The sequence below is a fragment of the Cinclus cinclus genome, chromosome 12, assembly GCF_963662255.1.
Source record: "Cinclus cinclus chromosome 12, bCinCin1.1, whole genome shotgun sequence".
Lineage (NCBI taxonomy): Eukaryota > Metazoa > Chordata > Aves > Passeriformes > Cinclidae > Cinclus > Cinclus cinclus.
In genome coordinates, this window is record NC_085057.1 from 4,990,361 (window position 1) to 5,004,731 (window position 14,371).

A 14,371-nucleotide genomic window follows, 5' to 3' on the forward strand; every position below is an offset into this window, starting at 1 on the left:
GGTGGGTTCCCTGCAATGTGACTGTGACAAAATCTACCTGTCCCCCAGTCTCTTACCAAAGGCTCCTTGTTGTGTAACTGCACCTCAGGAACACCCAGGACATTGCCTGGCCATCACCTGGAAGGCAAATACCTGCTGGGCAGGTCAGCAGCAGCTGTCTCAGGACCCTGCAAAGTGCTCATGGTTGATTTTATCTGAGTTACGTTTGAGTAACAAGCATTGTACTATTAAAACTCTGTGTGGTAGTAGTAAATGAGGCACATTGAGGGGATATTTTCATGACCTTTTTGGCTTCTGGAAAGTTGAACATGAGCTGAAATGACTATTCAGTTGCCCGTCTGAAATCACAAAAAGTGATATCTGAGATGCTTCATACCTGCTGCTAATTCCAATATAATTGAAATTTGGAGGTTGCTTTCTTTATTGTAAGTTTGATAAGTTTGAGTACTATTTACCCCAGAATGGAAATTCAGACTGTTTACTCAAAAATGGAAAAAATTGTGTGCTGTGGGAATCTGAAAGCCAGGATTCTGTGAATAGTCAGAAATCAGAGAAATGGAAGACACATGCAATCCCTTTCCTTTAACAAAAACGATCAGCAGAAATATCTGAGTATCTGCCCAAGGTGACTGAAAATACTGCTTCTTATTCAGGTGCTAATATCCATAATCTTGTACAAACCCAGGAAGCACAATCCAACCTCTGGCAAATAATAACTCATTGCTAAAAGAGAGAACTTAATGTGCCACTATGTTAACTTTTTTTTTTTCCTCTGAATCTTGAGGTGTCTTCTTTTTTTCCCGCATAAAATCTCAGTTTCCTGGATAAAAATAATTGGAGAAGATTTTTCTTTTCTGTTTTCTAATTATTTTTAGGAGAGTTAATAGCTTTCTAGCGGTGATGAGAAGCTGATTAAAAGCTGATTGTTGTCTACCCTGAAAATAAGCAGTCAACGATTTGTTACTTTCAACAGATCTCACATCTTTAAGGCAATCATAATTGCCTTCAAGAGAGGCAGGGGAAGTGGGGGGAATCTCATACTTCATTTCCAACCCTGAGCATTTCAAAGCATAATCAAAATTATGCCACTTACCCTCCCTCTTGCTCTTCCCATCATGCACACGGTTCCATGATCATGAAGAGGCTTTTGCATGAATGAAGAACAGGAAAAGAAAAATCCATTGTAGGCAGATTGGGAACTGAAACCCTGAAGTTCAGGCTTCCCTGAGCTTTGTGAAAATGAAAATGATTATTATGAATTAAAAAAAAGAAAAAAAGAGAGAGAGAAAACAAATCCATATAAAAAAAGAGAGTTTCTAGCCTTAGCCATGAAGAGGAGATGGTGTTACTCATTCCAAGGCTGGCTGGGGTCAGGTTTCCTGCATGGAAACGTGCTCCCCCAGTTGTGACAGGTGCAGGAAGGAGGACCCTCTGACAATTCAGCTATTTGAGAAGGAGACACTATATTAACACCTCTCTTACTGTTTCTGAAAGGCAGTTATCAGCTTTTTGTGGCTGCTGCTCTGCTCTCCTGGTAGTGCAGCCACGGGAAGGTGCCTGGGTCCTTTAGGGGTTTGCTCCTTTTCCACTGCAGCAGTACCCAGAACTCTGTGTGGCTTCCTTGGGCATATGAAGGGATGAGAACAGCATCCAGCAGATTACTAGGCTGCCATGGGAGACCTTTTTCATGACTGATCAATAGGTACCTCAGGGGGGGTCTCTTCCCCTGCCTCCCAGCCCATTTTTCTGGGGATTCACACGTGGGCTGATGCCAAGCAGGAGAACTTCCCAGAGGAGGCAGGGAGAAGGGCTGTGAAAACCAGAAACAGAGAGGGCTGAGATTCACAGGGATGGAGGCATGAAAGATTGGGCAGGAAGAGGAAAGGAAGGAAAGGATGGAGGAAATTCCTTCTGGAAGTGAGGAGCAAAATTTCTGGGACTTCAGAAATTTTCTTGCATAAGGGAATGCAGTTCCTGGTGTGTCCGGAAATGAAAATAGCTGAGTGTTGCTTTATGTACTCCTACTGGGATTTGGAATTTTCCTGGTTACCAGGAGAAAGGCAGGACCTGCTGGAGGGACGTAGAACCCCTGTACAAACACATGTCTGGGTGCACTGGGTGTGATGGGCAGGGCTCCCATCCAGCATGAGTTACCAAACCATAAAAAAAACAAATACAACTCTGAGACTGGTTATAAATATGTTTTTGCTCAGTTAATGAGAATCCAGACTGAACAAGACTGGGTTCTCCTTTAAATGCAGTTTTTTACTGACCCAAGTCCAAGTCTCCATGCCACACAATTGCCTCATTTTTGTCAATCTGTGATGTGACATCTTTTACTTTTGAGTAACAATTCCCAGACTGGTGGGTCATAAATCCTATTCTGGAATTCTCCTGCTCAGCAGAGCAATGTTTTTCCACAGTAACTCAAGGAAGTTACTGATAAGCAAACAACTTTTTCTACCACTGAGTAAGAAGCTGATCCCATAGCATCAAAGTCAAGTGACCAAACCAGATCAAGTATCTGGGTGATGGCTGTTTGGTCTGGGCTTCCCTCAATCTGTGCAAGTTTTATCCTTCATTGTTGAGATTCTGTATGTTAGGGGCAGAACTTTAAACCACCCAAGATGACTCTGTGTTATTTTTGTTACTGAAATGGGAATACCAGAAGTGTTCCCTTTCAATTTCCTGGTAGTTATCCTGTCCTGCCCCAAGCCTGCCAGAGAGCAGGGGCAGCACAGCACAGGGTACTTTGCTATTGGCTTATGTAGTGGATAATACAGGTGCTAAAAAAATGTGTGCTCAGCCTGTAATTACACTTCTGGAAATTTAGTGCTGTATTTATGAAATGCTTTTCCTTAGAATCTTTAAATAATTAGCTAATGAGTCCCAAGTGGAACAATTATCCCATATACAGAGACAGTCAGGATTCTTCATCAGCCAACATGCATCCAGTGCTCATAAAACATGCTTGTGTTCTAAAAGCAAAGCTGACTGTTCTCTGCTTTCCTCTTGGAGTGCTTTGGGAACTGAAACAAAAGCAGGAGCCAGGTTACATTGGTGACAGAGAAATGGACAGGCCCTGTTGCTGCCATGGCCTGATACAGCTTAGGGAAGCACGAGTGGACATGCTGTAACTGTGAGTGAGGTGGTTTTGGGAATGTCAAGAGAATAAAATACTTTAATGCAGTAGAATCAGAAAGAACCAAATTAGATTGCATGAGGACCCTAAGAACCATCAGAAATATATCTAAATACAGCACACCCTGACTCTGCCTACATGAAAAACCCGATGTGTGCAGGAGGCATTTTCAGTTGTTTCTGCCAGGATTTTCCTCCAGTAACCTCTGACTGAATTCAGGGTATTGAGGATGACACTGATCAGTGACTGACTACCCCACGTTTATATCCCAATGGTTTTTTTGCTCCAGGGCATACAGGATATTTTGTCCTGTTACATAACCTAAGCAAACATGTAATCCAGCCCTGTGGGTGGAGAGGTGAGCCTTGACCATCCCACAGGTGTTGATCCAATTTAAAGAAATCTCCATGAACCAGGCTCCATGAGATTTTGAGCATTTTGTACCACTAGTTTCTCCCACTTAGATACAGAAATTTTCCCTTCATGCACACAACAATTAATCTTTGCAGGACACTGAATTTATTTTTATGCTATTTGCAGTAGCTACAGAGAACCACTTTAAATCCTGTCCTTTAAAGCAAGCCTCTTCAAGAAGACAGTTGACATGACTCCACCAAACTCTTTTTTCTTTACTAAACAAACAGTTACTTCCACCTTTCCTTACCACTTGCATTTGCTGACTCTCTTAATTTTCGTGTTCTTTCCCTTGGATTGCCTCTTGTTCTTAATTCGAGCAGTCACCCTTAGGAATTACCTGCTTCTTCCACGTGAGCACTGGGCTGGCCACCACACACCCAGAATAGATCTGGGGCCTCCCAGTGGATTATCCAGAGGCACAAATGGACACAAGTTTTCTTCCTCCATCCCTTCCATCCATTCCTCCCTCCTCTGAACAACCTCTGCAAAATAACCACCAGCTCAACTGGGTCCCTGGTGAGAGGGAAGGAAGGTGAGTGATCTGCTCTATAGCAGGTCAGTTATCTTTGCCTTCCAGGGGAGAAATTAAATTCTTCCCTCAGTTCAGGGTATAGAAAACAGTGATTTATGGCTCAAGATAACCTGTGCAACAACTTTAATGCTTTGCTACCTGGCAGGCAAAGTTTACAGTAGGGGAAAATGTGTTTTTGCCGTGTCTGAAACATTCTGCTGAAGAGATTTCCTTCAAAGACATTTCTCTTCGTGTTTTTTTGGTGTGCTGCCTGCTTTAGATGAGAACTGCTCTGCTTCTGGGAGGGCAGCTGGGAGTGGAGCAGGGCACTGTCTCTGCTCTGTGTCCTCTTTGAACAGGGTTGGAGTAATTCCTGCTCTCCCTTGAACAAAGTGCCTGAAGCCTGTGCATCTCTTAAGCAGGCCTTGCACAGGGGGGTGGAGAAGATTTTGAGCTGCAGTGAGGGACTGAAAGAACCTGGATAATCACAAGGAAAAATTCTTTCTGATAAAGGTAATTGAAAGAGTTGAAATTCTGTGCTGTAATGAGATCTCCTGTGTTGGCTGTCCACATTGGTAACTCTGTGCAACCTTTAAAATGAAACCTTGATGGTGATACCTTCCTTTTCTGGAGTTTGGCAGAATGGTCTTTAGTGGGGTGATGATGAATAATAAATAATGCAGCATGGAGAAAAGGGTCTATTCTGCCTCCACTTGACAGTCAGAATAGCTGCACTTTGCTCTCTGAGCAGTCCTCTTGGTCTTGGTGGATTTTATCCTGGAGGAAAGATGAGAACTCATTTTATGTTGAGAGTGCAGAAGAAGCAACAGCTTTGATTTTAAGCTCCTCCTTAGTCTGCGTGGACTTTGGGGTTTCTGGCAGTCAGTCCTCTGTTCCTTGCCCTCAGTCCCTTGCTTGAATTTGTTTCCTGATCCTTTCCTGCTCTTTCTGCTTTTGTGTGACCTGAGCTCTGCTGGCTCAAACTTGGAGCCACAGACTCTCACTTAAAATGAGTCCAACTGAAAAACCTTTTCAACAGATCATCCATCCAAATCACTACTGTGACTCTGGCACTACTAACTAATGAAGTCTGTGGTGTCTGGGCTAGAAAATCAGGGTGATTTGGGCATGTTTTACAGGATATCCTCCCAGGACATAATCTCTACATGCCAACAACAGACAAAAGGTTAGTTCTCATGTTTAAAGGAGGTGGTGAGGACAGATTTATCCTAGAGAATTCCAAATGCTGCCGAAGACAGACTCAAACCCAGGGCACAGAGGATGTCTGTCTGTGTGTGGATGGTCTGGCTGCTGGTGTGGTCGATATCTCATGCTATGTGGATATAAAAGTAGTTCAGTTCTCCCTCCTCAGGAGGATGTGGGGTTTATTTCCTCTAGCTCTCATTGGTATTGTTTTCTTTTCCTCCCCACCACCCCCAGTTCCTGTTAAGTGAGATTTTGAAATATTCCTGTGGAAAGGCCTGACTGGGGTGACAGACTGAGCTGCTGCCAGCAGAGACTGATGTCATAAATGGGACGTGATGTAATAATAATAAAAAAAAAAAACAGTTCAAAAATTGCCCGTGAAGTGTGTAGGGAGTCTGCTGGGGTTTGAGAGAGCTGGGCACTGCTGCAGTGACCCTGTGGGTTTTTAGAAACCTGCCTGGATGATTTTTGTGTTGTCCAAAGAGCCTTCACACTTTGCTTTGCTGTGGGGAGCTCGATGTGACCAGACCTCCATCCCTCAGAGATTCCTGTAGGGAAGCAGAAGAGCTGATGTCAGCTCTGAGAGAAAAGATAAGAGGGAATGGGCCCAACAAAAGTTTTATTTTCTTGCACAGTGAGCTTAGTCTTGTGCTCCCTTCCAGTACCTGAAGGGAGCCTACAGAAAAGGTGGAGAGGGACTTTTTACAAGTGCATGAAGTGACAGGACAGGGGGGAAGGATTCAAACTAATAGAGAGTAGGCTTAGATTGGATATTAGGAAAAAGTCCTTTCCTGGGAGGATGACAAGGTCCTGGCAGAGGTTGCCCAGAGAAGCTGTGGCTGCCCCATCCCTGGAAGTGTTGGACAGGGCTTGGAGCATCTTGGGATAGTGGAAGTTGTCCCTGCCCATGGCAGGGGGTGGAATAGGATGGGCTTTAAGGTTCTGTCCATCTCAAACCATTCTGTGAGTCTGTCACTCTGTGATTCTGTGACTGTACTGCTTGGGTAACTTTATGTCCTCTCTCAGTTTGCACAGTACCTTCCTACCTGGTGTAACCCTTACTTGGTGTGAGTAAGGATTGGCAGAACTGAGACCTTTAAGGACCTCACACATCCCCATGGGATGTGCCAGCTGGGAAACAAGTGGAATGTATCAGGAGGTACAAGCTGGAAGGTGCAGTGTTTAAGGTGAGGTTAATTAACTGTAGGAACAACTCGGCCAAGGTGGATTTACTGACACTCAGAGCCTTCAGATCGAGCTGCAGCTACGTGAGCTGATGCAGAAATTTCTGGGCGAGGGTTAGGGGACCAAATCCGGAATGTGAGACGCTCTATTCCCCTGTATCCGCCGGGGCACCCGGAGGACACGGCGGTCTCGATGAAGCAAGGGCAGGCTGAAAGCACGAACCCTGTTGGTGTGATTAATGACAGCGGCTGATCGCCGCGGACAGCCGCGCCGGCACGGGGGGAGCGCTGCTGCTGTCCCCGGGAGGACAGCCCGGGGTCCCTGGGGCCGGGGCTCCGGCGGGGCTGGGAGCGCAGCCGGGCGGGAGAGGCCGGGAGAGATTCCCGGGAGCTGCCAGGGCTCCGGATCCGCATGGAGAGAGGCTCGGGGCCGCCAGGGGGCAGCACCGACCCGACGGATCCTCGGGAAGAGCCGGGAGCGGTCCCGACATCACCGCGACAGCGGGACATCACCTGTATCCCGACAGAGACAGCGGGACATCACCTGTATCCCGATAGACAGGGACAGCGGGACATCACCTGTATCCCGACAGAGACAGCGGGACATCACCTGTATCCCGATAGACAGGGACAGCGGGACATCACCTGTATCCCGACAGGGACACCGGGACATCACCTGTATCCCGATAGACAGGGACAGCGGGACATCACCTGTATCCCGACAGGGACATGGGAACATCACCTGTATCCCGATAGACAGGGACAGCGGGACATCACCTGTATCCCGACAGGGACATGGGAACATCACCTGTATCCTGATATGGACATAAGGACATCACCTGTATCCCGACAGGGACATCGGGACATCACCTGTATCCCGATAGACAGGGACAGCGGGACATCACCTGTATCCCGACAGGAACATCCATCACCTGTATCCCGACAGGGACATGGGAACATCGGGACATCACTTGTATCCCGATAGACAGGGACAGCGGGACATCACCTGTATCCCGACAGGGACATGGGAACATCACCTCTATCCTGATATGGACATAAGGACATCACCTGTATCCCGACAGGGACAGCGGGACATCACCTGTATCCCGACAGGGACATCCATCACCTGTATCCCGACAGGGGCAGTCACCTGTGGTGCCTGTACCCCACTGCCCTGGAACTGCCCCAGGCCAGGGGGCAACATCAGGATCACAATCAGGGATGGTTTGGGCTGGAAGGGGCCTTAAAGCCCATCCTGTGTCACCCCCTGCCATGGCCAGGGACACCTTCCACTATCCCAGGTTACTCCAAGTCCTGTCCAACCTTGGACACTTCCAGGAATGGGGCAGCCACAGTTTCCCTGGCCCAGCCTGTGCCTGGGCCTCCCCACTCTCACAAGGAAAAACTTTTATATAACATCTAATATAAATCTCTCATGCCTGTGTAAAAAGTTGCTCTTCCTTTTTTTTTTAACAGCCCTTTCAGGTACTCTCACTGAAAACTTACCCTGTGTACAGTGGTTTAGCCCCAAAATAGGGCTCTGTGTTGGTCATCCAGTGTGTAGGTGTTTGCTTTAGCTCTCTCTCTTGTTTCTAGTTCCCCTCAAACAGCAGCAGTTTTCAATGCACACAGTGACCTAATCAGATCTTTTATCCCTTCTTCTAAGAAATGTCAGATATTGCTCTATTTTCCCTTTGTCCTTTATTCAATATGAGGTAATAGTTTGGCCAGACTGACAGTGGGGTTAACGTCAGGCTGGCAAATCCCCTGAACAGTACATAGCCCCCAAATTTCTTTCCTTCTCACCCCTTGCTTTACAGAAGAGGAGTCTTTAAGAGATGCACAGTTGTATTTTAAGTGAGGAATTATTCAGAATAGAGAAATTAAGGCCTTTTAAATATTTAATGAAAGGAGGTTTTCTAAATTATTTAATAGCTTATTATAAAAGATGGCACAAAATGGTTTAGTAATTTATTCTTTGCAGAAAGTAGCCATAAAAAGCATTTTACAACATGTAAATATTGGTAGGAAATGCACCTAATTTAAAATGTTATCTTATTCCATCTGTCAAAGGAATTATACAGTGCCTATAGAGTTTTCAAATAACTTTAGACCTTTATTGTTTCTGTTCTTGAAACAATTCCCTGGCACAGGGAAATGCTGTTAATACCCATTTTACTAGAGTGCAGAGGCACAGAGAGCAGACTGTGCTGGGACCAAGGCGCAGCAGACCTGACTGTTGCAATTCCCTCCAGATCCCAGAACCCACAATCTTTATTTGCCCTAAATACTGCCCCAGAGGAGCGGTTTAGCCTCTGGGACCTCCTGTGCAAAGCAAGAGTTGTTCACAGCTGGTCCATGCATAAATACTGAAAATGGAGCTCTTTCCCATTCCCTTTTCCTTTTTTTTCTATATCTTTGCTGGAGATGGAGGTGGAGTCCAGCTGCTCACTGGCCAGAGCTCACTGTATAAAAATAAACAAGCAGCTCTGTTTTCCAAAGTAACATGTCACCCTGAGACAAGACAGAGGCCAGCAGCTAAACCCACTGTTCACAAAACACACACAAAGCATGCTTTTGCCTTGAAAAGCCTGGAATTCCTTTTACAGTTATTAACCAGGTGAGCCTCTTGTTTCCTTTCTGATCTGTCTCCATTATTGACATAAACCAGCTGAAGCTGGTTTCAGGAGTTTGCCTTTATCTCCCCAAACACAACTCTATTTTTAAAAGAAATATCACTGCCTGGAAGGCATCAGAAAGCCTGGAGATATGCAGGTGGATGTATCACCTGTCACGTTTACTGCACCCACTTAATTAGAATGAGTTGGACTAATCAATATTCCCTTGCCTTTTACCAGTGTTTAACATGTGTTTACAGAGCAGGTTACGCTGATGTTTGTATTTACCTGTAGATGCATCTGCACAGGGTTTTATTTTTCTCTCTAATAAAAATTATGGAACAGATAAGCACTAAAACCCAAGTTAGTGTATTGCAGTATTGATTTCTACAAGAGCACTGTAAGAATATATTTATCTACCTGTCCTATTTTGAAATGGATAAAAATGTACCACATAACCATTTCAGTCAGTCAATGCTATATTGAAAATCCTGTTTGTTTGCTTCTTCTTAATAGGTCTTTTGAGGCACACTGTTGTTTTATTTTTTATTTTGTATTTTATGTGTATTTGTGGAAGAAAGGATTAATACAGCATGGCAATTCTTTCTTTTAAGGCAACTCTTTGCCTGTGTTTTGTGTTGAATTCCACTGCTGGTTTGATCACTGATTTTGGCTCACCTTGGAACTCCACCTTGGAAAGCAAAGAGGGTAAAATGTGATTAATTATGGGTTGCTGGACTGGCGCCTCTTTAATTCCAGTAATGACTCTGTTTTCTCATGGCATTCTGAACAAAAAGGAGCTGTTAAGGCCAGGTTGGACGGGACTTCAAGCAAGTCCTGGTCCAGTGGAAGGTGTCCTTGCCCATGGTTGGCCAAGATGAGTTTTGAGGTCCCTTCCAACCTGTGAATGGAAGGTCCTGTGATTGTATGAGTATGTTGAGCCAGGGGCTTTCCTGTCCTGACCTGCTGAAAGGTGTCTGCCTATGTAATTTATGACCCCAGACATGCTCTGCCCTCCAATGTGGTGCTGTAATTTTGTGCTTCTTAAAAGCACATTTCTAATTGATCAAAGGAGGAGTGAAATGGAAAGAATGGTGGATGAGAAAAGGTTTGTTGTGATTGTTGTGTAGGTGACGACCACATTATTATTACTCTCACAAATTGCTCTGTGTCACGTTTTCAATAGCAGAAGGTCAAGTTGTGCCCAGGGATGGAAGTGAGAGTACAAATATATACAGCAAAGAGGCCTGAATGTCTATAAAATGGAGAGCTTGAGCTTGTCAGAGCTGCTGCAAAATTGTTTCCATGTGGAGATTTCAAAGTGCAGCTCCTGCACTTTGTGTGAGAGGGGATGCTGGAAGCAGGGTCAGAGGGTGCAATGATGCATAATCCCAGACAGGGACTGTGATGATCCTCTCTTGTGAGTGTGACTCTCTGCTGCTGAGGCAGGCTCCAGGACTTGGGCCAAATCTTTATGAAGACAGTGACAGATTTTCCCCACTATCTTTAATAATCTCTGCTTCAAACTGTTGGTGGCTTCATGGAACCGTGTGGAGATGTGTTTGCTTAGACCTTACAGCTTTCCCAGCAGCTGGGTGGTGAGAGGGCACATGGTGATGAGGCCCCAGAGAGCTGCACGCATTCTGTTTGCACCCGCTAGGACAGCAAACTCTGCCTTTGGTTAATGTAGTGACACCTCAGAGCTGCCTCACCACACCTTCCCTATGCTCTCAGAAAGAAAACAGCAATACAACTGCTGCCTTTTGCCCCGGACTGCACTGTAGATGGCACTGTGAAACTAAGATTTGGGTAACAAAGGTGTGTTTTACAGCACCTTTCCAGACGTTAATTGCAGTGTAATGTGGCTTTCTTTCTAGGTCCCCGAAGTGAAGGAAAAATTCTGAGATGCAGAAAGGCTTATTTGCTGCTGCAAATGGGAATCTGGAATAACTATGAAAAACACACTGAAATAATTGTGTTTGACTGGAACAAAATTCTTGCGAAGTCCCCAAGGTAAGAGCATTTTTTACCTTTCAAATGACACTGAAGATTCTCTGTTCTGGTTAGCAACAATATCCACTTGAATCCAATATAGAATGAGGGCTTGACATTTCTGAAAGCAGCAGCCCACTGATGCTGAAGGGCTCAGCACCCCTTGCTGCATCTGTCTGCCAAATTTCTTTTTTTTCTCTGCCTTTTCAAAGATCCTCTTGTATTTCTTTACTTTAGCAGGCTGAAAACTTGCATCCTGTCTACCTGCAAGGCAGATAAAGCCTGCAGATGTGTCATTTAGATGGTACTGGATGCTTTTAGCAGCCTTTCAGTTTGGATAGACCAAGTGGATGCTTTGTAATGATAACGCTTATTCCTGGACTTGAACATTCTTACACAGGGGTAAGGTTACCCTGTAAACCTGATGAGCCCTGGTTTCACATTGTTTAATGTCTCAAAAGAGTCAAACTCAGCTGGGGAAAACTTCTGAAAATAGGTCAATACATGGCCTTGTCCACTGAGACCAGTTTTGCTGCTGCACTGGGAATGGTGGGAACACCTGGGTCCATTTAAGAGCTGAAACAGCAGCTGCTGAGCATATGATGCATGGTTTGGGACCTGTCCATCATCACACCTGTCCCTTCCACTAACTCCCACCTGAAATGGCATGCTCAGAATGCCTGGACTGGGGTATTAAATTCCACAGGCTAAATCCAGGAAACCTGAAGGAAGGTTTCTGTCTTCATGGTGATAGATCAGAGTGGCACCAGAGCTGGGGTATCCACTGATACTCAGATCAGATCTGAGTGTTTGCATTTACAGCAACAGAAGGATGGCATTGGAAGCTGAGCAGATGATGACTTCCTGTTCAGTAATAACTGGTGCATGAGCTGTAACTTGTGTGCTTCTCATGGAGAGGCCAAGAAAACTAGGGTTAAATTAAAGAAAAAAAAAAAAAAATGAGGTTCAGTCACCTGGGAAAAATTCGGATGACCAAAATCTGAAATGGTACTCTGACTTCGGAATTTACCAGGCAGTTTTCTCTAGGCTGATACTGGACCAACAGCAATAGTAACATTTATGCTGGTTTCACAGTGACTCAGTCCCATTAGCTGCAGTGACATTATGTGGTTCAGCTGGATGCAAGAGGTGAATGAGGTTCAGCTGCTCTGAATTAGCCTGGGAGTGCTCCAGAAGAGGGTTACTCATAGGGTAGGTGAGGAGCAGTGATGTCTTTGTCTTCTGGGCTTGATTCATGCTCACAGAAGTCTCCTACATACAGCTGCAAAAGGCTGTCAGGGTGTTTGCTCCTGTGTTCAGGGTAGCAACATATTGGGCTCAAAACAGAGCATCTCCTTAAAGCCAGAAAATGTACCATTTTGCTAAATCAATGCTTTATGTATGGCTTCTTTCTACATAATTTTCATTCTCTTAAGTCTGTAGACATCGTGAGCTGTTTATTATCCATAATATTTGTGTAATTAAAAAAAAAAAAAAGTAGGCTGAAGGTGCTGTGGTTTGCACCAATGCATTTCTTTCTGAAGTGTAAACAAGTATCTGTTGCTAAAATATATTTACATGTAGCAGGCTTCTGGTCTTTTCACTTTTGATATTAAAAAGCACATTTTTTATTTGTTCGGGCTTTATCAACACATACAATCAGAAAAAGCATTGTTCTTCAAAGTGTGAAAAGGGAAATTGTGCAAACAATTTAAAATGAGAAATTATGGCCTCTGTTTTGGTTTTGTTGGTAGATGTTTATCAAATTTAAACAACATCCAAGTGTGTCACCTGGTAGTGACATGTCTAAGGCATGTGTTGCTTGGGATTTCTTTCTATAAACTTGTCTCTTCAGTACTGGAACATTGGATTAGCTGAATGGTCTTAGGTGTTTTCAAGATATACAGATAATTAAAAAAAAAAATACATGGAAGACTCAGAACTGGAATCTGCAGAGGGAAAGCAGTGTCCAAAGGACCTTTGGTGCAAATAAACTGTGATAGGCTTGCACAAATCCCAGCATGCTGATTAACTGCAGACTAATGTCACTGCCATGAAAACAGTATTTGGTTCAATTTATGCAAATCTATAAATTGCCTTTAATTAATTTGATGTATTCCTGCTCGAAGAATTTGCTGAAAGTGTGGAACATGGTATCTAAGGGTTCAAGTACATAACACCCATTTATGTATCATGCAAGCAATAAATCATCATAACTGAGTTCAAAAAGATGATTAGATTCCCTTTCCATATGATGAATGGCATAACATAAGCTATTGAGGGATTTAATTGTAGATATTTGCAGAAAAATTACGGAGTATTTGGGATCTTAATTCTCAAAATGACATGAGTAAGAGTAACAGCACCTTCTTTAGAGCAAACGTTTTCTGAAATGCAGTTTCCAACACCCTGGCAGAGAAGTGAGTCCTTGCATGTTTGACTGAGGTGCTGCTTCATGTTTTACCCTCAGCAACTGGCTGATCTCCAGGAAATCTCCCAAATATTGTGTATTTGAGAGACCCAGCCAAGCCCTGTGCATGACTACAGGGGAGTTGGTAGCTTTAGTAAATATGTCCTGAGAAGTGTTAAGTAAAAATGACTTTTTTTTTTTTTTGTCAGTGGGGGAGGTGCAGTTTAAAAATAGTAGTACAACTCATAAATATGTATGCTTAAACTGGAGTATGGCTGGATCTTAATAAAAGACAAAAAAACCCATCCCTTATCTCAGATTCATAGAACTGCATTGCACTCATAATGTGTTATTATAAACATGTGCTTCTGGGTAATGTGATGTGTGACAGACATTGCTTCTAATTATAAAATGTCCTTAACAAAGAATTGATCCCAGCCAAATAATGAATATGATTTTGTGAGTGTTGCCTTGCAATAAGCCACATCAGTTATTCCTCAGCGTCCTTTCAGCTTCTCCTTCCCCACATCATTTTTATGTTATTCCCTGCTTGCATTGTTCTTTCACTCAACTGCTTCCTTTTCTGCCTCCAGGATGAGATTCTGTGCCAAATCAATGCTTCTGTCTGACTGGCTCTTTCTGGTCTATGTGTTAATGGTCTGCTGTAAATTGTTGTCCGCCTCTAGTCACCATCCCCGGGGGCACACAGGTAGGAGCTTTTAAACTCATTATGTGCTACTGAGACCAATTAATACCACTTGCAGCATGTTAGAGCCCACTTTCTAGCAATGGATAATTGATGAGGCTGTTGACAGCGCGTTATAATCAGTGCAATAGGTTAAAAATACACCACCAAAAAGAAAAAAAGTTATTGTAAATTTTCATGGCTTT

The 14,371-nt window shown here is 44.0% G+C and overlaps 1 protein-coding gene across 1 annotated transcript in view; it reads left to right on the plus strand.

Annotated features, from left to right (window-relative positions):
* The first annotated feature begins 11,011 nt into the window (after positions 1-11,011).
* TAFA4 (TAFA chemokine like family member 4) overlaps positions 11,012-14,371 on the plus strand; it is a 40,750-nt gene continuing 37,390 nt past the window's right edge. The window contains exons 1-2 of the mRNA XM_062500777.1: positions 11,012-11,091; positions 14,074-14,189. Of these exons, the coding sequence (XP_062356761.1) occupies positions 11,012-11,091; positions 14,074-14,189 (196 nt within the window). The remainder of the gene's footprint in view (positions 11,092-14,073; positions 14,190-14,371) is intronic.